Raw genomic sequence first — 25,652 nt, forward strand, 5'->3', positions numbered from 1 at the left:
GTGACAAGAATTAGCAAAATAGTGGTTCGGGCGCTTTTCAAAAATAGTACCGGACGCTGTTCCTCTTGTGACGTCATAGCTCCGTGACCTGACCTGACCCGGTCAAATTTCTTATACCATATGATAGCCAATACTTGCCCCAACATGCATGGGAAGTTTCATCACGATCCATCAACCGATGTCCGTACCACCGGCAGGAAACCTCGGGCGTTGGCACTCAGTTTGTGAAAATCCGGCCGGAGGCTGTACCTCTTATGACGTCATAACTCCGTGACCTGACATGACCCGATCAATTTTTTTCGGCAAAAGATGCGCAAAGGTTGCCCCAGAGGGTATTGAAAATTTCAGCCCGCTACGACAAGCCGTTTAGCGTGCACTTCGAAAAAACCTCAGGGGGGGTTGATACAACCCCCCCCAGGCGTTCTAGGGTTAAAAAAAAAAACTCACCGAACCTGCATCGACCCAAAGTTGCTTCTCGACATCTGTGGCTTTGTAACCAGCTGCAGTTCGGTTCAATGCACTTTCGTTGTTCGAGTGCATATGCCGTTTGTTGTGGGCTACTGCGTGCTGACATTCCCTTTTACAGTTAGGAATATTGGGCAACATGGGGTCGGTTTGATATCTATGCATCTTTACGGTTGCGTCCGACCCGTGGGAACAGCGGAGTGCGGGCGGAGGCGGCCCAACCGCCTGCTGGGGGTTCCCGCCGCCGTCGGCCGGTGCGGCGTCACATGCGGGCCGACTGATGACACCGATGGGGCTGCACCGGGGCTGGTGACCTCAGGGACGTACCCGGTCACCGACTACTGTCAGCGGTGACGGACCCGGTCACCGGCAACTGTCAGCGGTGATGGACCCAGTCACTGTCAGTGGTGACGGACCCAGTCACTGTCAGCGGTGACGGACCCGGTTACCGACTACTGTCAGCGGTGACGGACTCGCTCACTGACGGCAGTGACGGACCCGGTATACCTGTCCATTCAACATGAGCGTGCTGGATATGGAGCTCGAAAACTTCTGTATTTGTTTACTGTGACTGAAAGAATGCAGCCAGCCGTTTGTAGATCTTTTCAATCACGAAGGGGTTAGAGAAGTGAAGCGAAACAATGTTGCATTGTTTTTGTCCGATGGCAATCTATGAGAGGATACCCATAGGCCCGGTGGGCAGATAGATGGATAGCCGATGTCCGTATGCATGTAAATATTTCCCATACATGCCTAACTCGGAGAGATAACCGCAGCGCCCGATGCCGAGGTGGCTCTATGTTTGGAGGGATTAACCGACGTGCCAATTCGGCGGTAAGGTGGCGTGCCGGCCGGCCGATGACGTGATAGGTTCGACCGCATACGCCGGTTGTAATTACAGGCCAATATCGCCGTGCTGTAACGGGCCGTCACCGGAGCCTTTCTCGGTACTCGAACCGGACCTGCAGTCAGACTGACACTGGCCGCTGCCGACACGCCACTGCAGCGCGGCCATCTCGAAACAACGCCGAACTTTTACATGCCTTCTCCCCCGCACCAGCCAGGAATAATACATATTCCTAGCCACATAAAACTTATCATCCTTACTATATCACCCCGGTAACTGGGGCGATATGACGTCCCTGTCGCTATTGCCGCCACGGTATCCGTCAATGGGCCATTAGCGGAAGTAGCTGGTGTGTCGGACGGCCCCGGCGGATCTGTTTGTTTCCACCCCCTGACGCTGTTACCCGGCTCCGGCCCCAGCCCCAGCCGTTCCCACACCCGTCCGTGGCAGCCTTTTTGTGCCGCGTTATTAGATCAAGATTCTATTTAGATTGTCGGCGCGTCGCTGTTGACAGCTCCCCAGAGGCGGGCAGCGGAACTACTGCCGGTCTCCGGGGTGGCCGAGCGCCGCCGCTCCGCCGCTACGCTCTGCATTAATTATACAGCCCAGCGTAGAACAGTGTGCTGGGCTAGATATAGGCATGTTTTGGGGTCTGTTAAATCGTGTGCTTAGGTTTGTCTCTTAGGCTGGGGGGATCCAGAGCGTCGTAAGCCTCGTCGCAGCTGCGACGTGTCGCAAGTTGTGTAGTAAGTCGTTTTTGGAGGGATCAATTGATGAGTAGCGTTACATAAGAAGTAAAGTCTATCGCAAAGTGCCTGATTTACGACACAACTTACGAATTTGAAATAGCAGTCGTAAGTTGTGTCGCAAGTTGATATGGCCTTGAGGGAGAGGTCACAGGTCACAGGTCATTGGGGTCATGGTCACGAAATTTGCATGGTACGTGGAAAATTGTTGAAACTTGAGATCCTGAAAATTTCGTTGCAATCCGTTGCCGCTAACGCGAGTTATAAAGCAAGAACCAACGGTTCGTCTATGAGGCCTCAATCCGCGCCAGCGAGAGTGTTGAACATGGTGCATAATATGTTATATTCACATTTATTGGGGTATTCATGGATATGAAGTAGCCTAACACCATTCCAGCAACTACTGGCGAATCCAGAAAGGCGGTCTTGGACGTTGCGAGGGGCATCCCCCAAAAGATTCTCCAAATTCTAAAAACGATGTGTCCCAGATGACCCCCTTGACCTCGAATTGATCTCTGTGATGACCCCAAGTTGACCTCTGTGACCTGACGTGTCCCAGATGACCTCCAATTGAGCTTTGTGATGACCCCAAGTTGACCTCTGTAACCTGACGTGTCCCAGATGACCTCCGTGACCTCCAATAGAGCTCTGTGATGACCCCAAGTTGACCTCTGTGACCTGACGTGTCCCTTGATGACTCCCATGACCTCCAATAGAGCTCTGTGATGACCCCAAGTTGACCTCTGTTACCTGAAGTGTCCCAGATGACCTCCGTACCTTCAATTGAGCTCTCTGATGACTCCAAGCTGACCTCTGTGACCTGATGTGTCCCAGATGACCTCCAATTGAGCTCTGTGATGACCCCAAGTTGACCTCTGTAGCCTGACGTGTCACAGATGACCTGCGTGATCTCCAATAGAGCTCTGTGGTGACCCCAAGTTGACCTCTGTGACCTGACGTGTCCCAGATGACCTCCAATTGAGCTCTGTGATGACCCCAAGTTGACCTCTGTAACCTGATGTGTCCCAGATGACCTCCGTGACCTCCAATTGAGCTCTGTGATGATCTCAAGTTGACCTCTGTGACCTGACGTGTCCCATATGACCTCTGTAACCTCTATGTAAGTGACCCCTCTGATGACTCCAAGCTGACCTATCTGACCTGATGTGCCCCAGATAACCGCCATGACCTTCAATTGAGCTCTGTGATGACCCCAAGTTGACCTCTGTGACTTGACGTGTCCCAGATGACCTCCGTGACCTCCAATTGAGCTCTTTGATGACCTCAAGCTGACCTCTGTGACCTGGCGTGTCCCAGATGACCCCCAATTGAGCTCTGTGATGGCCCCGAGTTGACCTCTGTAACCTGACGTGCCCCCAAGTTGCCTTCTGTGACCTGACGTGTCTCAGATTACTTCCGTGGTCTCCAATTGAGCTCTGTGATGACCCCAAATTGACCTCCGTGACCTGAAGTGTCCCAGATGACCTCTGTAACTTCCAATTGTGACCTCAATCTCCAACTCTACTAACTCTCTGTGACCTCATACTCTCTTAACTCATTTCTTCTAAAGCATCGCTTCTAGATGCCCTATAGCGCCACGAATCTCCTGTGATCGATCCCAAAATTCATGGCAACTCACGTGAGCGTTAGCAACCACAAGTCACCCAGTTGAGACAAAGCTTCAGAATCAGAGAACATGCTTGAACTGGCTGTCTCATAAGCTCGCAAACCAGAAGGGCGAATGTTCCTTTATGCTTGATAGAGTTTTCGACCTTACTGACGCTTACTACGGGATCAGCTGATCGTGTAGCCTTTTAAATTCTCGAGTAAAGCGGGTATTTAAACCTTGTCGCAGCTACGTTCTGTCGTATCCTCCGACAAACCCCTCTTTCCTCAACATCCCTCCTTTTTCGCTACGACACAACTTGCGACGGGAGATGTGTCGTAACTTGCGACGTGTCGTAGATGGACTTGCGACGCCCTGGATCCCCCCGGCCTTAGTGTGCTTGTGTATGTTGTGTGCGCATACATTGACGGAGGGTGCGCTTAGTAACCCACGCAATCACAACTGAACATATCTAGGCTATTTCGCATTCTTACCTGGGTCAGACGCGGCCAGTCAGTTGGCGGACAGGAAGCGGTGCGGCCGGGAGGTGCTCGGCCGGCCACCGACCGGCTGCCAATTGAGAGATCAGCCAGTGATCCATCAGAGGCCGACCGGCTGCGGTCGGTGCCGCTTCCTCGGTCAGCCGCAGCGCGTCCGGCCGGCGCACACTGCGTGAACACCTCCCACGGGCGGGGAGAGGGAGAGAGGGAGAGAGGAGAGAGAGAGAGAGAGAGAGAGAGAGAGAGAGAGAGAGAGAGAGAGAGAGAGGAGAGAGGAGAGATGGAGAGAGAAAGAGAGGGCAGCGGTCTGACGTCTCCCACAAAAAAAGAAAGTTATATAAGGGTGTCGGGCGTCCCAGAGCCTCCGAATTTCTAAGGACAGTGTGGGGCAAAAAATACCCGCGCTTTGCGTGAACGCCTCCCACGCCTTGTGAGCGGAGGATGGGAAGGGTGTCAGGGGTTGTCCACTGGCCGTCAACAGAAGTCGAGAGAGCTGGCGCCTTTTTGCTGGCGCCGCGCGGGCACACTGTTTTATGGCGGTAATTGGTCTGCAATAATGACCTGTCATACGGGGGAGGCGCGGGCGCCGCGTGCTGCCGGACTGTGATAATGTCCACGTCTGAGCGCGGCTCCTGGCGCGCTGGATAAGCCGCACATGCTGCGTCGTGGAAGAATCACCCTCGGTAGCGGCTACTAAAACACAAAACACTCACGGATATCGATCAATCCATCGTTTTTTTTTTTTTTACGGAAGTTTCTTACCATTCGACACCGAACATATTTGTGGTATAGGAGTATCCGTGGAAGCCGCTAGAACTATCATACAAATGATGCGCGATAGAGTTTTTAATATCCATCAATTCAAATTGCGACTTAAGTCAAGTGCTTTTATATTGAAATCATTTATCTCGTCGAAACGTACAAATGTCAAGTGTGCTTCATCTAGTCAAAATATAGGCACTTGTAGGTAGATACTGATTTTTCTCGCATGAGATACGGCAACACAAATACCGAAAAATTGCAGCCATTTCGGTCATCAAGGCGTGTTCATCATTACTGATCCAGCATTCTCTTTTTCAGTTTTCATCAGATTAATGGATTTACTTGGGATTTATCATATACCTGCTGTAAATTTTCAGACATGCTTTGTAGTGAAAAGATCACACGTTTTGAGACCGTCTGGGTCGACTGCCTTATCGTAGATTTGAGCCATCTTGCAAAGACTGCGCCCGCTGATGGTAAGGTATGGCCGATATGACTCAAAGTTCGCCGTTGCTCTGCCTTCATGAGTATGTTTAATGCAATTTATCGTTTGACATGGCAAACGGATATTAATCACCCAATAGCAGCGTATGCTTTTCCCACGACTTTGATGTGTGAGCTTGAATACTTACGCACAACATTGCGTGTGGGAGATAGCATGCAAGCTCATGCCAAAACTCCATCAATTGTCGTAGTTCCGATTTAATTTGATTTATGGACATTCATCGTGAATGCATTCAGTCTCCACATTATACTCGTCTTCGGTCTTCCTGTAAACTTTGAACGTACCTATACTTATTGTCATCGTTTAATCAGTACTTCCCTTCTTTGTTTCTTTTCCCCCCACCTAATCCTTAACCCGCGCCCCACTGGGGTCTGTGTATAACACGCCCTACTGGGGGGGGGGCTATTCATAGCCCCCCCTCCTAACTCCGAAACTACTGGGCCGATCGTCAAAATTCAAACGGCGTCTGATAGCCCCGGAAAAACTGTCGAGCGAAACCTAATTTCATTGACCTCGAGGTCACCGATGACGTCACAGGTCAGGTCAAAGTAAAAATTATTAGCATTTTTGCTTGTTCACATTTTGGGCTCTGGCCGCCGTCTTACAAGTCAGATCAGGCTCATTTTTGGTTTCCAAACTCGTGAACAGATGCTCTAGATACCTTGAGGGTACCAAACTTGTACTTTGATTTTCAGGTCAGGGTCAGGTCATCACAGGTCACGAAAATATTATATCATGCGTCGGTCACGTGACACATGTTTTATGGTCCATTTAGGCCATAGATTTCGAATTTGATGTCGTCTGTGTCATTCGAGGTCATTTTGAGTCGAATTTAGCTTAGGTCAGGTCACTTTTAGGTCAAAAAAGGTCAAATTTTGAAGTTAAAATTTTTCAACAAAAAAGGTGTCTATTGGATGCAGTTTGAGCTCAGGAACACGATGGTGCCATTTATATTGGTGTACGATGTCAAATACGTACTGAAAAATTGATTTGAAAAATTAATAATTGTGAATTTTTTGCAATAATGCGTATAACTTGGCCATTTTTGAAGATATTTAGCTAAAACTTGCTAGAGTTAGTCATAATCATGCATTCTGTCACATATATTCCGGTTTTTTTCGAAAAGTCAAAAACTTTTTGAAAAAAATATAAAAATATAAATTTTGAATATTATTATATACAATTTTCGAAATTTTCAAAATTTTGAAAATCCGAGATAGCAGTTTGATAGCGCGGTCAATTCTGAGTCCTTTCATGCAAAGAAATTGGATTTAGCTCAAAAACTGAGCTCTTGGGAGCGATTGCCGTGGTTCAATGTTTTGCGTCGAAATCGGACGAACATGACGTCACTCTGACGTCATTTCCGGCCGACCTATGGTAGCTACGAAGTTTAAATTTTGACACAAGGTGTCAAATTGATGCAGCCGAAGGTACTGAAAGTTTGGCGTCGATCCGTCAAGGGGTTTGGAAGTTATTGCAGAAAAACGGGAGGGGGGGCTATAAATAGCCCCCCCCCCCAGTGGGGCGCGGGTTAATCGCCAGCAATTTTCTAATTCGTCGTACAGCAAGCTCAGGCGCTTAACAAAAAAGGTACCTAACCCTTACCGTTTTTTTTGAAAATCAAAAACATGTTTATTTATTCAAACTTGATGATGGCGTAATGCCAAAAGCTTGTTTTACTGTTTTAGATATTTATTTTGCCTAAAATAAAAAAAAAAACACTTTGACATGCGTGAGATCATTTCAAGCCTCCTTACCGGTTTGCTTGATGTTTCTTATTGGACTTTTTTATTTCGTTGAACCAATGTCTCATATTGCTTACTTCTGTATTGCCTTTCATGTAAGTACATCATGAGTATTTCGTCAATCAGCTAAAGCTACATAATCATGTTTCATCGGATACACATTACTTTGGTTTATTTGATAATAGACAACGCGAGTCAGGCAGGATAAAGTTATTACGAACCCACCCATATCGAATTTATCGACCCACACCTTTTCAAAGGCAGTAATTAAATAAGCCAGGCTTTATTCCTCAGACATCAGAACAATGTACCCTGTATGATTTCGGATTGTAAAATTTGCACGCTGACTATAACGCCTTGCTGCGAAGCACGAGCTGCAATTGAGGCGAAATTTATGACTGATTGCAATGCTGTCGAGCTGGACGGATATATGTGTGGGAAAGGCGACTTTCCCATTCACTGCGGGCCGCGGTGTCCTGGCGCGGCCGCCGGCGCGTCGGCCATGATTGCCGGACAGGGGACCCACCCGGTGCAGTGGTGGCCCCGGCCCTGCCGCCGCGCGCCGTGCAACAGTCGCTGCCGTGGGGCCCACTCAGTTCGGCCGTCCGCCGCCAGGGGCGCTGGGGTCGCGCGACGGAAGCCGTTTCGCCACTCGATGTGGGGGCCGGCCCCGTCGCTCGGGCCGTCTAGTCCGTCCGTCTTTGTCTCGTCAGTCGAATTCAGTCAGCGCGCCCCTCACATAGCTGCCTGAGATCCTCCGAACGTCCTGTTCGATCGACGCTGATCGAGCTTCATCGAACAATGGTCAACTCAAGACCCGATGGATGCTCTGGCTTTGTACGCGTTTATATTGTTATTATCATGTGTAGGTAAGAAATAGTTCGACTTCAATACGAATTCGGATTGTTTTATTACCATGTGCAGTATGTACAATATAACGATATCATTTGGGTTAAATTAACCCTCGCCCCGTTGGGGGGGGGGGCATTTTGGTCCCCCCTGTGGTTTTTCCTGAATAGCAAGAAAACGGCGGCGCGCAGCGCCGCTAAATTTTCAGTACCTTCCCGGGCATCAATTTGACATCTTCACACCAAATTTCAAGTCTTAGGTCACCTTAGGTCAGGAGTTATTGAGGTCAAACTGAGGTCAAGTTCGAGCAAAAATGAGCAAAAAACATGCAATCTTGAAACGCTCTCCAAATCTACAGTTATCAAGCAATTTCTAAGTTCTTTATATGGTCTAGTAGACAAAAAGCGGCGCTACAAAACTGTTATCTCGGATTTTCAAAATTTTTGGTTTTTGACCCAAAAAAATCAAAAAATTGATTTTTTTAGAAAAACAAAAAAAAATCAAAAAATTTCCGAATTTCGAAAAAACCGGAATATATGTGATAGTCCCAGCACTCTTCTATATACATACCAAATTTCAGATCGATATCTCGTTTTTTGGCCAAGTTATAAAGAAAAAACTGTTCAAAAATGATGACGTCAAATTTTTGAACTCAATTTTTAGCGATTCTAGACCACGTACGGCAAAACAAAGACCACCATTGAACTCCCCGTGACGAGCTGCATCGATTCGATACCCATTTTATGCAGAAATATAAACTTTGAAATTTGACCTAATTTGACCTGACCTTGACCTGACCTTGACCTGACCTTGACCAAAACGTGACCTAAGCTGGCCCCAAAGGCTGCCTGACCCACATAATCGCATTTGTCATGTAAAATGGACCATAAAACACATGTATCACAGGACACTTTCATATTGTGACCCCCCCGTGACCTGACCTCTGTGACCTGACCTGGTATCAGTGACCTCAAATAGCAAAATATGTGTTTGAAGAACATTTCCCCATCGATGATTTTCAATGAAATGCATTTTACTCGATTTAACAACGCATTTCTTGAAATGCCTGTAAACGGTGAAAATTGGACCTTTGACCTGACCTGTGACGTCATCGGTTTGACCTAGGTCAATAAAATTGGGTCACAAGGTAGTTCCCCGTTGGGGCTATCCAACGCCGTTTACCGCTTGTCGCTATGTTGCGTGGTTCTCGAGATATTAGGGGGGGGGGCAAAATGGCCCCCCCCCCAACCGGGCGCGTTGCTCGGCAGAGCCCAACGGGGCGCGGGTTAAGATGCTAACTGCATCGAGGAATTTCAATTTGTTTTGTGATATCATATTTGCTGTTTAGGTACCCGCGTCATTTCAGTGCCAATGTTGATATTCTCGCGAATCATTTCGTTAACTCGGTTACGCCTTTGTCCACACCGGCATTATGATACACGCTACCAAATGCCGTATATAGGGAAGTGTGACATCAATAAGATTGGGCCCAGGTGGGGGACAAGGTGCCGCCAAAGTCTACTGCCGATCCTCCGTCCACCGCTGGTGTCCGCCGGTGTCCGCCGGTGTCCGCTGGTGTCCGGCGTTCATTGTCCGGTGTCCAGTGGACTGGAGCGGCGTTACAGCGGTGCGGCGGCGGTCCCCCGCAGTTCCCGCGTTCGGAGCGCCCCCAGGGGGTCTGACAGACTGCTTCCCTTCCTGCCGCTCCACACCTTGCATATGCTACATGAGTGCATATTTATTATGCGGGTAATATGTGTTATCAACAGGCTCATGAGCCTTTGGGTGACGGCTACGGGCTTAAACCCACAGATATCAAATAATTGGCTCATATCTATCAAGTTCTGATGACTTCTCATCACTACCCAGCCATGCTGCAACAGCTTGGAATTTGGTGGCGACCCAAACGGCGCACCCTACAAATTGGTACTTGCCTGTTGCGCGCCACACTCGAGTAAATCATACCTGAATTTGTCCGAGTCCGCCTCGTCATGAGCGATGCTGGGAGTTCGTTACACATAATTGTAATTCGGGCCATTTTTTACCTCAGAAAGAACACATCATCCGCCCGGCGCGGTGTGCCCACCCGTTGGGTAGCGTGTCACGGTCGGCGGCGCTGTCCGTGAGTGGTAGTGAGAAGTCGCGCGGTGATGGCACACTATGTCAGCCGGCGGTTACACCTGTCCAAGGCAGTGGGCTGATTTATTATCGTCAGGTGGCTATCTCCTGTGTCAGCTCAAAAACCGCCAATAGCTCTGTGGCAGTGTTCAGTTCTCATTAATTGAACCAAACTTGCGAGCTTCTTGTTTCTAATCGCACTACTTATTACAAGGTGCCGCAAAATCATCCCATCTACCACAAAATGCACCAAATGCCACCTTAGCAACTATAGATCACAGTGCATGTAGTATTCTGTTCACTGCAACAGCGAACACAAAACCCTGAAACCACAAAATAAAACGAGGCACCGTTTAAACACCAACCCTATAAACACTTCTACATAAACACAGCAAACCGTTCCATTGGCCACAAACACAGCAAAAAGTGACTCGCTGTTAGTGGCAATACTGCCTACCACACAATGCCCAATGCCCATAGGATTCTAGCCATCACACCATACAACGATGCATCTGTATTTCAACACGCTCGCGGGATGCAAATCATCAACCAGTTAAAGATTTTCTGGCGAGCTTCTGGGCACAAACTCAAAACAGCGGATCAGAAGATGCATAAAAGCCGCTGAATGATGCGTCATCATTCGACACCAAGGCCCTGGCGGTCCGTCACCTCACTCACATCACGTCACCATCACGACCCGTCACGGGACCCGCGTCACGACCCACGGCTCCCGTCCGTGCTCCGTCCGTGTGACCTGGCCCGATCTGTCCAGTACCGCTGCCTCAGCCGGCGGTCCACCCGCTGTCCATACCACACACCGCTTCTCGTCTATCCCAATCAGACACCCTCGCCCCGATCTGTCAGTGAGTTATCTTCACATCGTCAGAGGGCCCGGACCGGTGGCGGCGGCGGCGGCGCACGTGCGGCCACCGGCTCCCCGCCGCCCCCTGCCGGGCGGCTCTCGTTCATCAGCGCTACCACGCTGCTTTATGCTAATTGGACCGACCGACTTTATTAGTGCGGAATTCATATGTCGCTAAGTGTGAAGATAGTGTAACTCACTCGGCGGGCTGCGGGGCGGGGAGGGCGGGAGGTAGGGAGGGTGTCACAGTCCAGAGACGGAGGCACGGATGCACGCTCAAAGGCCGGCGGAAATGGGGACGCAGGAGCTGCAGCCGCGCTGATACATGCCGCCGGAGGTGTCGGCCGCCCGGGACGCCGGCGCCCTAACCAACAGTCGGCAAAGGAGGCCGATTTATTGGACGTTTAATTATCTGCATTGTCCGCGCAGAGCGGCCGGTGGCCTCTGGGTGGCGGGCGGCACAGAGCGGCGGCGCTGCCGACATCCGGAGCAGGAGTTCAACTCCAACTAATCGCCGCATTGGCCCGGATGTTACGGCTCGCTGCAATGGAAACTGCAGCGGCTCTGTATAGAGTATACGGCTCTACATGCAGACATACGGTGGCGAGACAAGAGGCCCGACAAAGAGTGGTCTCTAACGCCCGACGGTGCTCCAGATGGTCCCGAGTTGTTCATCATCTACCTCTGTTTCAGCAGAGAGCTGTCACCGGCCTCCTCTGCTATTGTTTTAAATGTGGGACCACTAGCAACATTAATCTCGGCCCTTTCTGGTATCGAAAATATTAGCATCGTTGCCTTGCAGTTCATGGCCGCCGCGGAAGTTTGGGGGTTGACCTTCTTTATTACCATTGGGGAATAGAGCGCTGCTCTAAATCAAGTTGTGAAGACATTTTAGGTAACCTTACATACCAAGCTGACCTTTATTCAAGCTAATCCTCTTGCTTCTGCTTCAATTCTCCTATCAAGTTATGTTTCTAACAGCTGGTGATCTGTCACTGAAGTACAATTTTTGAAAGAAAAAATAAAAGTTATTTGTTACTGTTGTCGCCGGCTACCTTTCTGTTCTTCCAATTCTTAGACGGTCAGATCTCTAAACGCACCGACTCATCACTTGTGATTTATTTGAAATGAACTTGACGATATATTTGAACTGAACATGATCGAGTGAGAGTGTAAAAGTGGTTTCTGAAACAAAGCAAAACACAAAAGTAAACAAGCATTCGTCATAACAAATTCTGACACAAATACTGACAATTACTGAGGATATGGAACGTAACGCCGAGGATATGGAACGTAACAGTAGTAGATAGGCAAGTATATGAAATTACTCACCGAGGTTCTGCCCTGTCCACTATAATTATTTAATTTAGCCGTTGACAAAATCTTTCAAAATAACACATAACTAAACTAACTAAGCAAACAAAGACATTTTGCGGAATAACACGGTCAGCTGAGCCAAAGCTGAGCCGGCTGGTTCCACAATACACAAACAAACTCGTTCGTTGTAAACCGCTGGTTCTTCCACTTCCGAGGATCAGTCAGCCGAAGTATCGGCGCCGGATACGCTGCGCCAACACCCTCCCCCTTGAACCAACACAGGTTCAACAACAAGGGCAGGTAAGGACGTCCGGCGCTCACACAATCGCTTCCTGCACCAGTACCAGTTTGGAGATGGGCCGCTTGAATACAGATCTGGCGGTCTTAGCTGTCACAGTCCTGACTTGACCCTGTGCATCTGGGAACACTTCAGTCACCCGACCCAGAGGCCACTGTGGTCGGGGTAGATTCAGATCGACGATCAAGACCAGGTCGCCGACAGACAGATTCCTCTTGACCTTCATCCACTTTTGTCTTTGCTGTAGCTGAGGCAGATATTCTGCCATCCAGCGTCTCCAGAAAACGTCTGCCAGGTACTGCACCTGGCGCCACCGTCGTCTGGAGTACGTGTCCTGCTCATCAAACACGCCACAGGGTTCAGCACATCCTTGGAGCAGCAACAGATGGTTCGGCGTCAGTGGCTCCAGATCTGCTGGATCACTGGAAACTGGTGTCAAGGGTCGACTGTTCATCACAGCCTCGACTTCACACGTCAGCGTACGGAGTGACTCATCAGTCAGGGTCTGCTCTTTGAGAAGCGCGCCTAATATCTTTCTGAAAGTCCTGATAAGCCGCTCCCACACACCCCCATGATGCGAAGCGCCTGGCGCGTTGAATACCCATTTGATGCCTCTTTTCAACAAAAATTCGTGAACCTGGTCTCTGTTCAGGTTCTTTACCGCTTCCTGCAGTTCTCGATCGGAGCCGATGAAGTTAGTTCCGTTGTCAGAGCGGATATGCCTGACTTGACCTCGTCTTGCCTGGAAGCGACGCAGTGCACTGATGAAGGAGCTGATGTCCAGGCTGTCAGCAATCTCGATATGCACAGCGCGGGTTGTGAGACAAGTGAACAGTACGCCGTATCTCTTCATCTGCTTCCTGCCGCTTCTTGTGAAAAATGGCCCGAAGTAGTCAGTACCAACACGCGTAAAAGGAGGTTCGTTTGGGGTTACACGTTCCTCTGGTAGATCAGACATCACCTGGGTGACGACGCCAGCCTGTCGTTTCCGGCACCCAACACACTGGGACAGAACTCTGCGGACAGCTGTGTTCCCGCTCACAATCCAATACTCGCAGCGCAAGGCCGCCAGAACATGTTCCCGTCCCTGATGACCAGTTCTTTCGTGCATGTCACGGATGATCAGGTCTGTGACGTGGCCTTGCTTGGGAAGAATCTTTGGATGTTTCACCAGATCTGAAAGCCCACTGTTCTTCAGACGACCTCCGACGGTCAGAGTCCCATCGACTACGAGTGGACTAAGGCGATACAGAGGGCTGCCTTTCTTCACATGAGTTCTGGTCAACTCCTCAGGGAAGACCCGTCGCTGTACGAATCTGATGATTGCAGACTCTGCGTCCTGAAGGTCGCGCACAGTGAGGCGCGCAGAAACGTTTTTGCTCTGCACGTCTTCCGTGCCATCATTTAACTTCTTTCTCGTTTTCGCTCGGATGAGAAGCGTAGCTCTGATTCGAAGCAGCCATCCAACTGCCTTTTTTAGCCTGTGCCAATCTGAAAATCTGTTCAGGAGCTGTGATGTAGGATCGTCTTCATCTACATGAGCAGCATTCACCGTCACTTTCTTGATCTCTTCGGGTTCTTCGCCTTCTACTGATTGCAGTGCGCTGGTTTGATCAGGCCAGACGTGTATCTGCCCGCTGAGGAACTCAGGGCCATCAGTCCAACGTTTGGAGTCGAGGAACTGTCGCGCCGTGAGACCACGTGACACGTCGTCAGCAGGATTGAGAGATGACGGCACGTACTTCCACTGATCGGGATTCGAGCCAGCATGTATGATCGAGAGGCGGTTCGCCACGAAGGTTTGAAACCTCGAGGTCTTATTCTGTATATATCTGAGGGTTGAGATGCTATCTGTCCAGAAGAAGACGGCGTCCATCGGTACTTCGAGTTCCGATAGCAACAGGGTGTTCATCTGAACGGCTAGGGCAGCTGCGGAGAGTTCGAGCCGAGGGATAGTGCATACTTTTAACGGTGCCACTCTTGCTTTGCTCATCAGCAAATACGTGCGAATCTTCCCCTCTTCGTCCACCAGTCTCATGTAACTGACAGTGCCGTATCCTCTCTCACTGGCGTCCGCAAAGTGGTGCAACTGACGACTCACCGCCTTGCAGTCAGCAGGTGACAGACTCCTGCTCACACTGAACTGTTTCAGCTCCTTCAGGTCGTTGCACCATTGCGTCCATCTCTCAGCATGCTCTTCAGGGATATTGTCATCCCATCCCAAGTTAAGACGACACAGGTCCTGGAGGATGAACTTCGCTGGCAAAATGAATGGAGCACCTAATCCCAAAGGATCATAGGCGGCGCTGACGGTAGACAAGATTCCTCTTCTCGTAGGTGGTCCTGGATCAACCTCGACACGAAAACTCATGGTGTCATTGATGATGTCCCATTGCACTCCGAGTGCCCTCTGTGAAGATGGCGTACCACAAGAGAGGCTCATTGTGCGAGTCAGTGCACAATCTGCCTCCGGGAGACGCGACATGACCTTCTCACTGTTGCTTACAAACCCAGTCAAATTGAAGCCTCCTCTGGCACAACAATCACGAACCTGTAGCGCGATGTCAGCTGCTTCGTCTTCAGTTGCGGCAGATTTCAGAAAATCATCTACATAGAAATTCCTCTCTATGCACCTTGCCACATCAGGTCGATACAGATCACCAAAGTCCTGGGCTGTTCTTCGTAGTGCGAAGTTTGCGCATGATGGTGATGAAGCTGCTCCAAACAGATGGACGTTCATCTGGTATTCCTCCAGCTGTTGAGACAAATCCCCTTCAGCCCACCAAAGGAATCGAAGCAGACTCCTGTCCTGGACAGGTACACGGACTTGATAAAACATCTTCTCCACGTCTCCCATGAGGGCAAACGGTTCTTGGCGAAATCTTAAGAGTACTCCAACTAACGAACTTGTCAAATTGGGTCCTTGCAGAAGCCTGTCGTTCAGCGACACGCCCTTATAGCTCGCAGAACAGTCATATACAACTCTAATCTTCTGCGGCTTCATGGGATGATAGACGCCATGGTGCGGCATGTACCACGTTCTTCCCAAGTGCGCACCCCTATTTTCTTTAGACACCTTCTCTGCATAATCCCTTTCAACCAGCTCATTCACGAACTTCTTGTAGTCAGTCAGATATTTCTCGCTCTGCAGCATCCGCTTCCTCAGACCCTCTGCACGACGCTCCGCTTGTTGTTTATTGCTGGGAAAGGCACCTGCATTCCGAAGTGGAAGTGGAATTTCATAGCGTCCGTTCACGTGCCGCACTCCATTCTCCACCTCTTTCAGCCACAACTGGTCTTCCCTGGACAGACCCACCTCTACAGAGCTGTCATGATCTCTAAAGTCCTGATTGTAAAGGTCGATGAAGCTACGATGCAGATCTGAATTTTCCTTAGCGGCTTGAATGCGGTTTACTTTCACTCCCTCGGCCTCCGCTTGGTAGCCTCGCCTTGGACCCTGGATGACCCATCCAAGCGCAGTACGAACAGCAAATGGTCCACCATTTTCACTACGCCTCACCTCCAGGGGCTGGAGCACTTCAGGACAGTTGCTACCAATCAACAGGCCAACCTCAGCGTCGATTCTTGTCAGCTGGATGTCCTGCAGGTAAGTCCACTGCTTCAGCTCGTCGTTCGATGCCATGTCTCCTGACTTCACGGGAATGGATTTGAGGGTGTATGTCGGAGGCAGCTGAATGCAGATATCGCCATTCATGTCCGAAATCGCAAGGCCCCTGACCACACGGCTGTTTAGCTGTTGATTATCGACGGACGCAGTAGTCATCGACAGCCTGATCTCTTTACTCTCGGCTTTCAGTTGCTTCAATAGAGACTCCGAACAGAAGGTTGCCGAACTTCCATTGTCAAAAAATGCGTAAGTCTCCACAGAACTGCTGTGATCCGAACAGAGCAGTTTTACCGGTAGTACTGCCATCATTGTGGATGTTGACTCAGCGCTAGCCCTTAAAGCGCTATCTAGCTTTACCCTGCCGTTTGTTACCAACTGGCTGGCACTGGAGTTGTCCCGACTGATGTCCCCCTCGTGGTTGTCATTATCATTGCTTGCACCAGGCAATGACGGTGATCTGTTGTGCATCACTGTAGGATGCCGCATCTTGCAGATCGTGCATGTTCTTCTTTTTGCGCATTCCTTAACCAGGTGGCCCTTGCCCAAGCACCCATAACAAAGACCCTTCTCTCTGATGAATTTGTTCTTCTCATGAGGCGCCAAAGTTCTAAGGTCATCACACTGGTCTAGCCAATGGTCTCTGGAGCAGAACAAGCACACTCGCGAGGTCTGATGACGTCCAGAATCTGCTCCGACGACTGTCGCCGACACGGTTTGAACGTTCTTCCGTGAACCGTCAAGCTCACCGCTCTTGCTGTTGTGTTGACGTCCAAACATTGGATTGGTTTGTATTCTTACTTCCTTTTCCACGAAGTTGACGATGTCTTCAAACCTAGCCTTTCTCCTCTCTTCCTCTTGAATCCTGTCAGCCAAACGGCGCCACTGGTCTTGCAGCTGATACGGAAGTTTCCCAAGTATTCTCCGCATCGTCTTCGGGTGGTCGGTTTCCCTCCCTTCTGATGTGATTCCACCCATTGCGTTATGGCAGGACCTGAGCGTCAATGCGAATCTATCCAAGCTCTCTACGTCCCCAGGCTTCACCAGGGGCCACTCCATGAGCATGTCGACGAATGCATTCGTGATAGAGTCGTCGTCTCCATACCTCTGCTCTAGCAGCCGTCTAGCTTCCCGATATCCTGCACCAGGTGACATGTGCAAACAGCCTCTTATAACGTCTCGTGGTTTTCCTCGGGTGTACTGGTCAAGGAAAAACAGCTTCTCCTCGTCATCTTCGGTTTTCGACAAAATGCGACTTTCAAAGGCCCGGATGAAGGATCGGTATTTTGTTATCTCTCCGCTAAACACTGGAATTTCGACATTCGGTAACTGTCCTCTCTGGAGGTGGGTCAGGAGTGCCTGTGTGGTGTCGACATGTTGGTACGTCTCACTGCTCACCTGTCGTTGATCCATGCTTCTTTCTTCTCCAGCTTCCTTCAGCGTGTCTCCTTCCCTGTTATCATTCTTGGGAGAATTGTTTTCTCTGGCCTCTTCTCCTTCTACATCCCACCTTCTAGCTTCTTCCTTGCATGCCACTATGGCTGTACTCTCTTCATGTTCGTTGTCATATGCTGCATGGCTTATGAGTGATGCAGATCTTACCAGATGTGGTTGACTTGTTCTTGCATCGACCGACGTTTCTTCTTCGGCAAAGACCTGCTCCCTTGCTTCAGCCTCTGCGATTTCCATGCGTAGCTTAAATTCTTCCTTCTTCATTTTCATTGCCACTGCTTGCGCCACTGCTTGCTCCTCCAACTTCTGCTTCTCCTTCAGCATGTCGATCCTTGCCCGGAGACCTGCCTTCCTCGCCTGCTCCCTTGCCCTCAGTGACGACACAGAAGCGCGCGAACAAGAGGAGTGCCTCGATGAGGTAGACCCGATTGACACAATAGAGCTGGCTACCTCAGACGCAGCTCGTTTGTGGTTGTCATCTCTCGTGTCAAACCCCTGAGCCTCAGCAGCCTCCTGACTGTCATTGACATTTATACCAGCATCCTTGCAGGGCTTATCAGGAGCACAGTCTTTCTCTGGAGCTACAGTATTAAATCCTAAATTGTCTCTAGATCTACTAGTGAGGCCACGGGTAAATTCAGCAAGATCAGCAGCTTTTGATGCATTGAACTCAGTGAGAAAATCAGCCACGGTAGTGCCTCCCGATTCCAAAACATCTTTCAAACGACTCACTAAAACGTCTTTCTTAATACCCTTGCAGGCTCTGCCCCTTCTTGACAGCTCATTTTTTAGCTCATGAACAGTGAGCTTGTATAATGTCTCCATTTTGTCCATACCTCAATGTAGGTGAACCCTCGAAACTGTTGTCGCCGGCTACCTTTCTGTTCTTCCAATTCTTAGACGGTCAGATCTCTAAACGCACCGACTCATCACTTGTGATTTATTTGAAATGAACTTGACGATATATTTGAACTGAACATGATCGAGTGAGAGTGTAAAAGTGGTTTCTGAAACAAAGCAAAACACAAAAGTAAACAAGCATTCGTCATAACAAATTCTGACACAAATACTGACAATTACTGAGGATATGGAACGTAACGCCGAGGATATGGAACGTAACAGTAGTAGATAGGCAAGTATATGAAATTACTCACCGAGGTTCTGCCCTGTCCACTATAATTATTTAATTTAGCCGTTGACAAAATCTTTCAAAATAACACATAACTAAACTAACTAAGCAAACAAAGACATTTTGCGGAATAACACGGTCAGCTGAGCCAAAGCTGAGCCGGCTGGTTCCACAATACACAAACAAACTCGTTCGTTGTAAACCGCTGGTTCTTCCACTTCCGAGGATCAGTCAGCCGAAGTATCGGCGCCGGATACGCTGCGCCAACAGTTACCGACATTTTACATCTTTTCATGAATTATCCGGAACTATCGTTCAGGGAATGGTGTCGCTCGCATTTTTCGGTAGATACTGAGATTAAGTAGTATTTCATCCCGGCGTCGGGTGACAAATATGGACGCAATTGACGCAAATGACTTGGCTGAGGTGTCGGACCTCTCTGACCGAGCCAGTTGACCCGGCCCGGGTGTCAGTCCCCACGGGACTACCGACAGGCAGCCGATCAGCCCGCCGGCCCCGGGGCCAAGGGTCGCCCGTCACCTCGCCGGGGAATTAAACTACCGTTTCCGCTCCTTTTGTCTCCGCCGACATAAAAAGAAATGACGTAAATTAACGGCGCCATTTCTCGGCCCTCATTGGGGCGCTACGTCTAATTTCCTGTTGACACCACCGGCGGAAGGCATGAGACTGACCGAACGCCCCGAGCAGGGTAAGGAACAAGAGGGAGAGATAGATAGAGAGAGAGAAAGAGAGATAGAGAGAAATAGAGAGAGATAAATAGAGAGAGAGAGAGAGAGAGAGAGGGAGGGAGAGAGAGAGAGAGAGAGAGAGGAGAGAGAGAGAGAGAGAGAGAGAGAGAGAGAGAGAGAGAGAGAGAGAGAGAGAGAGAGAGAGAGAGAGAGAGAGAGAGAGAGAGAGAGAGAGAGAGAAAGAGACAGACAGACAGACAGACAGACAGGTAACAGACAAACAGGCAGACAGGCAGAGACATGAGGCAAAGAGGAGTGAGACAGTGATGTGGATGGCGGATGAGGAGGATATTTGGGTGGGTATGCATGGTCCTGGATTACGCATTATGGAGGGTGCTTGGCGGAGCTGGTAGTACCTAACGAGTAGGGTAGACCGGGGCAAGTCGCCCCGCCGAGGTAAAACGCCTCACCGATGTTTCTCGGAACTGGCAAGGTCCTGAGGAAACATCCTCTCTTCAATAAAACGTGCACTATATGATCATTATCTGAGCAGACTGGAAAGAAATTGTGATAACTCTTTAGGAATATATAGCCAAAAATGTGTTTTTAGAGTGATTTTTTATGTTTTGTTGTCTGATTATGCATCATGGCGTTCTTTTGTGGTCCACATCAGGTTAACGACTTTTATGTATTTTGAACAATTATTGTCTAACGCTTATAATGCCGGGTTGGTTCGTATTAAATTATGTCTTGCTGGAGCGCAAGGCGTTGTTCTCCGACCAAACTACGTAATGGGGTAAAACGCCCCAGAAGGTCGCGGGGCAAAACGCCCCATGGGGCGTTTTACCTCACGTGTTGTTCGGACTACCCACTTCCTAATGTTCGGTAGCTGGCGAACGGTAAGTTCTTATGCATTTATATGCATTTTTCTCAGCAACTGCATGGCAAAGAAAGTATTTGGTTAACATTTGCATTGCAATAATTTATTATTTGGCCTTATGAGGCAGGTGAAAAACCTGCTCATACAATAGCGTCATAACTGAACACCTGATATGATAGAAGGTGCTAACTTCAGTGACGTGCATCCAGAGGTCTAACGAACCTCTCATATAAGATTTATTCATCTACCATGTTAAATCTTTAATTTAGAGTATGGGGCTTCTTGCCCCAGGCCGTGGGGCGTTTTGCCCTGGGGTTGGGGCAAAATGCCCCATTTGCAGTTGTTTCAGAAATCACTTCCTAGCTGGGAGTCCGATCATAAGTAAATGAATTTGAGGGGTGGAATTTAAAGTAAAATGTCCAAAGAACGCATTGAGCACAAATTTGACCTTCCAGATGATGTGGGACAATAGATATGTAGCAAAATAAATTATCTGGGGCGTCTTGCCCCAGGCTACCCTATGCCAGAGTCGTATGTAGTGCAGACGCGGACGCAGTTGCAGCCCCTTTCGTTCACACCGCGTGCGTCGGCTCGGCAGGGTGAATCCGCCCACGGTCGAGCGCGACATAAATCGGCGACTGTCATAAATAGCGGCTCGCCGGCGTCTCAACTCAAACTGACGGTGTGCGCGGCTATAAATACAGGACAAACGACCCGGCTGCAGGCCGACCGCCGCGCGTGACGGCCCGGTTATGGCGGCACGGTGCGCACCGCTCGCACGCACGGGCGCGTCCCCAGCAGTCGGGCCTCCCTCCCCGGCACCAGGATCCAGCGCGTCACTGGCGCATGGTGGACAGGGTCCACCTTGCTCGATGAACACGGGCTGGAGCAGGTACCAAATTTTCTCGGTCCTAATGCTTCTCGACTTTTCGTCCTGCTTCCGAGGGCTACGAGGGCCAATGCCTTCTTCCGGTCTGACGCCTTCTTTACGTCCGTCCACAGTAAAGACACTTCTTTTCCTATTCCAGCCGCTCATACTAATTCAGAGGTCCTATCTGCCACCGGATCACCCCCTACTGGTGGAAACTACACACAAAAAATTACCTACTCCAATAAAAAGTTTAATGTTAATCAAACTAAAGACAGATTACAGCAAATGTAGGTATACCACATACAACATGAACTACTTGGAGAACGATAGCAGCATGGACGAAAGTTGCGCGGCATAGAGACATAAGGGTTGTATCTCAGTGGATATCAATCGGCGCGCTGCCGGACCCGACTCAGCAGTCACCTTCGACAGCTGTAAATCGTGCGGAATCACTGTCTGTCCAAAACCACTCGGGGCCGGCGCGCGGACCTGGCTGATACATGCGGCCCGGTCACTCAAACTGCCTCTGGGCATGCGGCGCGACCCTGCCGGCGGTGGCGGCGGCGCCACCCGGTACCGGTCTCCTCCGGTGCGCCAGCTCCTTCATCAAACCTAATGTGAAATAAAAAGTTTCCGAATGAGCGAGCCGACGCCCAGCTGTTCCTAGTGGCGCCAGGTGACGAGCCGGCCGAGGAGGAAACGGGCGGAGCGGGGGAGAGGAGGGAGGGGGCAGGTGGACAGGACCTCCGGGCGGGCCCTCGGAGACAGCTGCGAGGAGAAACTCCAACAGGACTGACACACCGACACCGGTGGATGTCCTTCAATGGTCCTATAATTGCCAGTTAATGACACGCCACCGTTCAGTGGAATTTCTGCGCAACTCGGACAATACGAGTAAACTGCCTAAATCATGACGGCTCAGTTGACTCGTCTAAATCATAGTCCAGTTGATTCGGCGCACCCGTCCTTCTGAGGTCCGTGGTACCCACTGTTATGTCTCAATCTCCTGACCTGTCTATGAGTTCACAGTCTGCGCCTAGCGGTGGCCGTGACCGGACGCGCGGGGTCAGCTGGTGCGCGCCGCAACTGCTCTGGTGGTCTGGGCCGCGAGTGGTCAGTGGTCACGGGGGCGCTCAGTTGGTTGTGGCTGAATCATACGGCCCATGCCGAGATTTAACAGGAGTGGTAGCAAGTGTTCTGCTGAGAGAGTGGCAGAGACAGTGAGGACGGAACGACGGAGAACTGTGAGGACGGTGTCGTGAGTGCAGCGGACTGGGGCAATTTTAGTGGTCGAGCGACGAGCTCCAGGTTGGAGGACGCTGCAGGATTGGGAGCGAAAATAATGGGCTCAGCCAGGCAGAAGAAAGATGCAAGCGGTCGCGCTCAGGTTCGCGAGGGTTCGCAACGCCGGGCGGCGCCACCGCTGCCGCCTGGTGCGGCGCGTCGGGCCCAGGCGCCGCTGGCGGGCGGGGCCGGTGACCCGGGCCGCTCCAGTGGCGGGCCCAGCCGCGGTCAGGGGTCGGTCAGAGAAATGATCTCCCAGCTCAATTCGAAGAGGGAAGGCTCTGAGCACAGGAGCAAGCGGCCCAGAGATGCGACCGACGACTCGGAGACTGAGGTCGAGACGGACGCGGAGCGGGAGACGGAATCCGGCGTCCTCACGCCGAGACTGCTCCGGGCGGAGCTGGCCGAGCTGACGCGGGTTCTGTCTACCAAGATGGAGGAGTCCGTGGAGAGGCTACGACAGGAGCTCGGCGACATGCGGCAGCGAGTGCTGGACCTCGAGGGACACGTCGAGCGGCAGGGCGTCGAGCTCGACGAGCTCCGCTCGGCGGTCGACCGGCGGGATGTGAGGATCTCGGAGCTGGAGGGAGCGGTCACGGAGCTGGAGATGGATAGGAACCGTCACTTTCTCGTCTTCGATGGGCCCGGCGTTCCTCCTCCTCCGGACGACCGGGAGCCGTGGAAGGAAAACGTCTCGGAAACTGTCGTAAAGACCGTGCGTAAATATCTGCCGGACATTGAGGTGAGGGCGACTGACATTGTGCAGTCGTATCGTGTTGGAAAGGGGAAAAGGATTGTTTGTCAGTTTGTGTCTGTGGGTCAGAGCAGCGTGCGGGAGCGTATTTATCAAAAACGTGTTTCATTAGGAAAAGATGAGAATGGTCGTCGACGAGACAAAAATGATCAGCTTTACGTAAATGAAAGATTATGTGACGCAGCGGAGGCTGCCTACGCTAAACTGCGCAAAGCGAAAAGAGAAGGAACTATTCATAGTGTTTTTACACGTCAGGGACACATCTTTGTTCGGTTGATTGAGCACGGTCAGGTCATAAGAGTGCGTAACTGGAACGACCTGAGTGACGTTCTAAAAACCAGTGAATATCATGACGCTTAGGTCACATGGACATGTTTGTTCGTCATGCTTTTTGTCTTTGCTTGTTTGGATTGGGGCTTTTGTGTTGCGCTGTGTTCTGTGCTCGGTCTCGGACCGTTGCTCGTTGCATTGTGCCGCTCTGGGTCTCGGTGCTCCCGCAGCTGGCTGGCCTGGGTCCGCCGCTGCGTTGTCTCGCCGGCGCCGGCCGCTGCCTGTCGTCTGGGGTGTGCGTGCGTGCGCCGCCCCTGCCCGGTTGGCGGGTGGGGCTGGGGCAGGGGCTCGGGCGGGGGAATGCGGGGAGGGTTTGACGGGCGAGGTGTGGAGAGTGTGCGAGAACGTGTCCGGCGGTGAAAGCGCTAAATTTAGGTGGATTTCGAATGTTACGTGTTGGTATGATTTTTGTCAGTTTCATCTTTAGTCATGGCTGAATTAAGACTTGCCTCATTCAACGTACGAGGTTTAAGGCAGAGAAGTAAGAGACGTGCTATTTTTCATTTCATTCACACAGTATATCCCAATCACATAGTAGCATTACAAGAAACACATTCTTTGGCATCAGATGCTAAGGCATGGAAGGCCGAATGGGGTGGAGAAATCATTTTTGCACACAGTCCGAGCGTAAATGAGTCCGGAGTAGCCGTACTTATTCCCAGATCGTTACAAGCGCGCTGTTCTGTTCTCAGTGCGGAGTCAGATGATCAGGGCCGACTTGTTGTGGCATCCTTACAGATTGAAACATCATGTCTGACATTGCTTGCGGTTTACGCGCCTACGCGAGGGCACGACAGGCAGCAAATGATTTTTTATGAAAATATCCGTGAGAAATTGGAGGCTTTGTCCATAGAAGAACTAAAATATGTTGTTTTATGCGGAGATTTTAACGTACAGTTAAGTAAGCACGATGTCGCAACACAGAGATTTCGACCTACACGAGCCACAAAAGTTTTAGCAGGTATTTTAGAAGACTTGTGTTTGGTGGATGTGTGGAGGGAATTGCACCCGGACACCGTTCAGTATACGTGGCGACGCCTTGAACCTATGCAGCAATCGCGGATTGATTACATAATTGTCAGTAGACACCTGGTCGAGAATCGCATGGTTAGTGGGGCGGATATCCAACCCGGGGTGTTGAGTGATCACAGTGTGGTAACTTTTACGGCAAAGCTTATTTCTCTCAAAAAGGGGCCAGGATTGTGGCGGTTTAATAAGTTGCTCTTAGAGGATAGTGAGTTTGTCTCGGAAGCTAAGCAAGAGATAAGCCAGGCAAGTAGGGCGCAACATATTTATGAGTCAGTTCATGACATGGGCTTAAGATTAGAAATCCTATTAGGTCAAATAAGGACTATAGCTGTGCGTAGGAGCAAGGCGATGGCTAGAGAAAAGCGAGATAGAATAGCGCAGGCCATTAAAACAAAAGAAGAATTAGAAAAGGAGCTTGCTAGTAATCAGTCCGCGGACGTGATATCGAGATATGAAGAAGCAAAAACGGCGTTGGATGAAGTGCAGGAAGAGAATGGGCGACGAGCAATGCTCTTTTCGGGAGCTCGATGGTTAGAGCAGGGTGAGAAGCCCACGAGATATTTTTTCGGACTTTGTGCTAAAAGAAACGCGGGTAAAAACATAACCGTTTTGAGAACAAGTAATGGGGAACTTCTATCAGAAAATAAAGAGGTATTGCGGATGTGTAAGGAATATTTTGAGAAGTTATATACTTCCAGAGTCAGTAGACGGGATGCTAATGATCCTGATGTTTTGGAATTTTGTTGGCCAGTATGCCCGCAGTTGAGTGAGCCCGATAAGGCATCGTGTGAGGGGCTTATTACGCACGAAGAGTGTAAAGACGCCCTCCAATCTATGCTTAACAATAAAGCTCCATCAGTTTCAGGATTTTCCAAAGAATTCTTTTTGTGTTTTTGGGACGAGTTAGGTGATTTAGTTGTCGATTACATAAACCAAGCAAGAGAAAAAGGTCAATTCTTTTGGACGCAACGTAGAGGAGTGATAACTCT

At 50.1% G+C, this 25,652-nt stretch overlaps 1 protein-coding gene across 3 annotated transcripts; it reads right to left on the reverse strand.

Annotated features, from left to right (window-relative positions):
* Positions 1-12,109: 12,109 nt before the first annotated feature.
* Positions 12,110-19,094, reverse strand: LOC122388436. 3 transcript variants are annotated; one of them, XR_006257794.1, is made up of 3 exons: positions 18,852-19,094; positions 18,534-18,704; positions 12,110-12,190 (listed from the first exon to the last, which is right to left on the reverse strand). XR_006257794.1 is itself a non-coding variant. In XM_043379506.1 (2 exons), the coding sequence occupies exon 1, from the start codon at positions 15,061-15,063 to the stop codon at positions 12,640-12,642; it is 2,424 nt and encodes an 807-aa protein (XP_043235441.1). In that variant the 5' UTR covers positions 15,064-15,081; the 3' UTR covers positions 12,110-12,190; positions 12,338-12,639. The 3 variants fall into 3 exon arrangements, 1 of the variants encoding a protein (XP_043235441.1); XR_006257795.1 differs by having other exon boundaries at positions 18,534-19,094; XM_043379506.1 differs by lacking the exons at positions 18,534-18,704; positions 18,852-19,094 and adding an exon at positions 12,338-15,081.
* Between the last annotated feature and the right edge of the window lie 6,558 nt (positions 19,095-25,652).

Source organism: Amphibalanus amphitrite, unplaced genomic scaffold (assembly GCF_019059575.1).
Source record: "Amphibalanus amphitrite isolate SeventyFive unplaced genomic scaffold, NRLGWU_Aamphi_draft 000018F_arrow, whole genome shotgun sequence".
Taxonomy (NCBI): domain Eukaryota; kingdom Metazoa; phylum Arthropoda; class Thecostraca; order Balanomorpha; family Balanidae; genus Amphibalanus; species Amphibalanus amphitrite.

Coding starts and splice junctions, on each gene's coding strand:
- LOC122388436 (XM_043379506.1), bottom strand. CDS start 15,063: ATGAGCCTCTCTTGTGGTACGCCATCTTCACAGAGGGCACTCGGAGTG.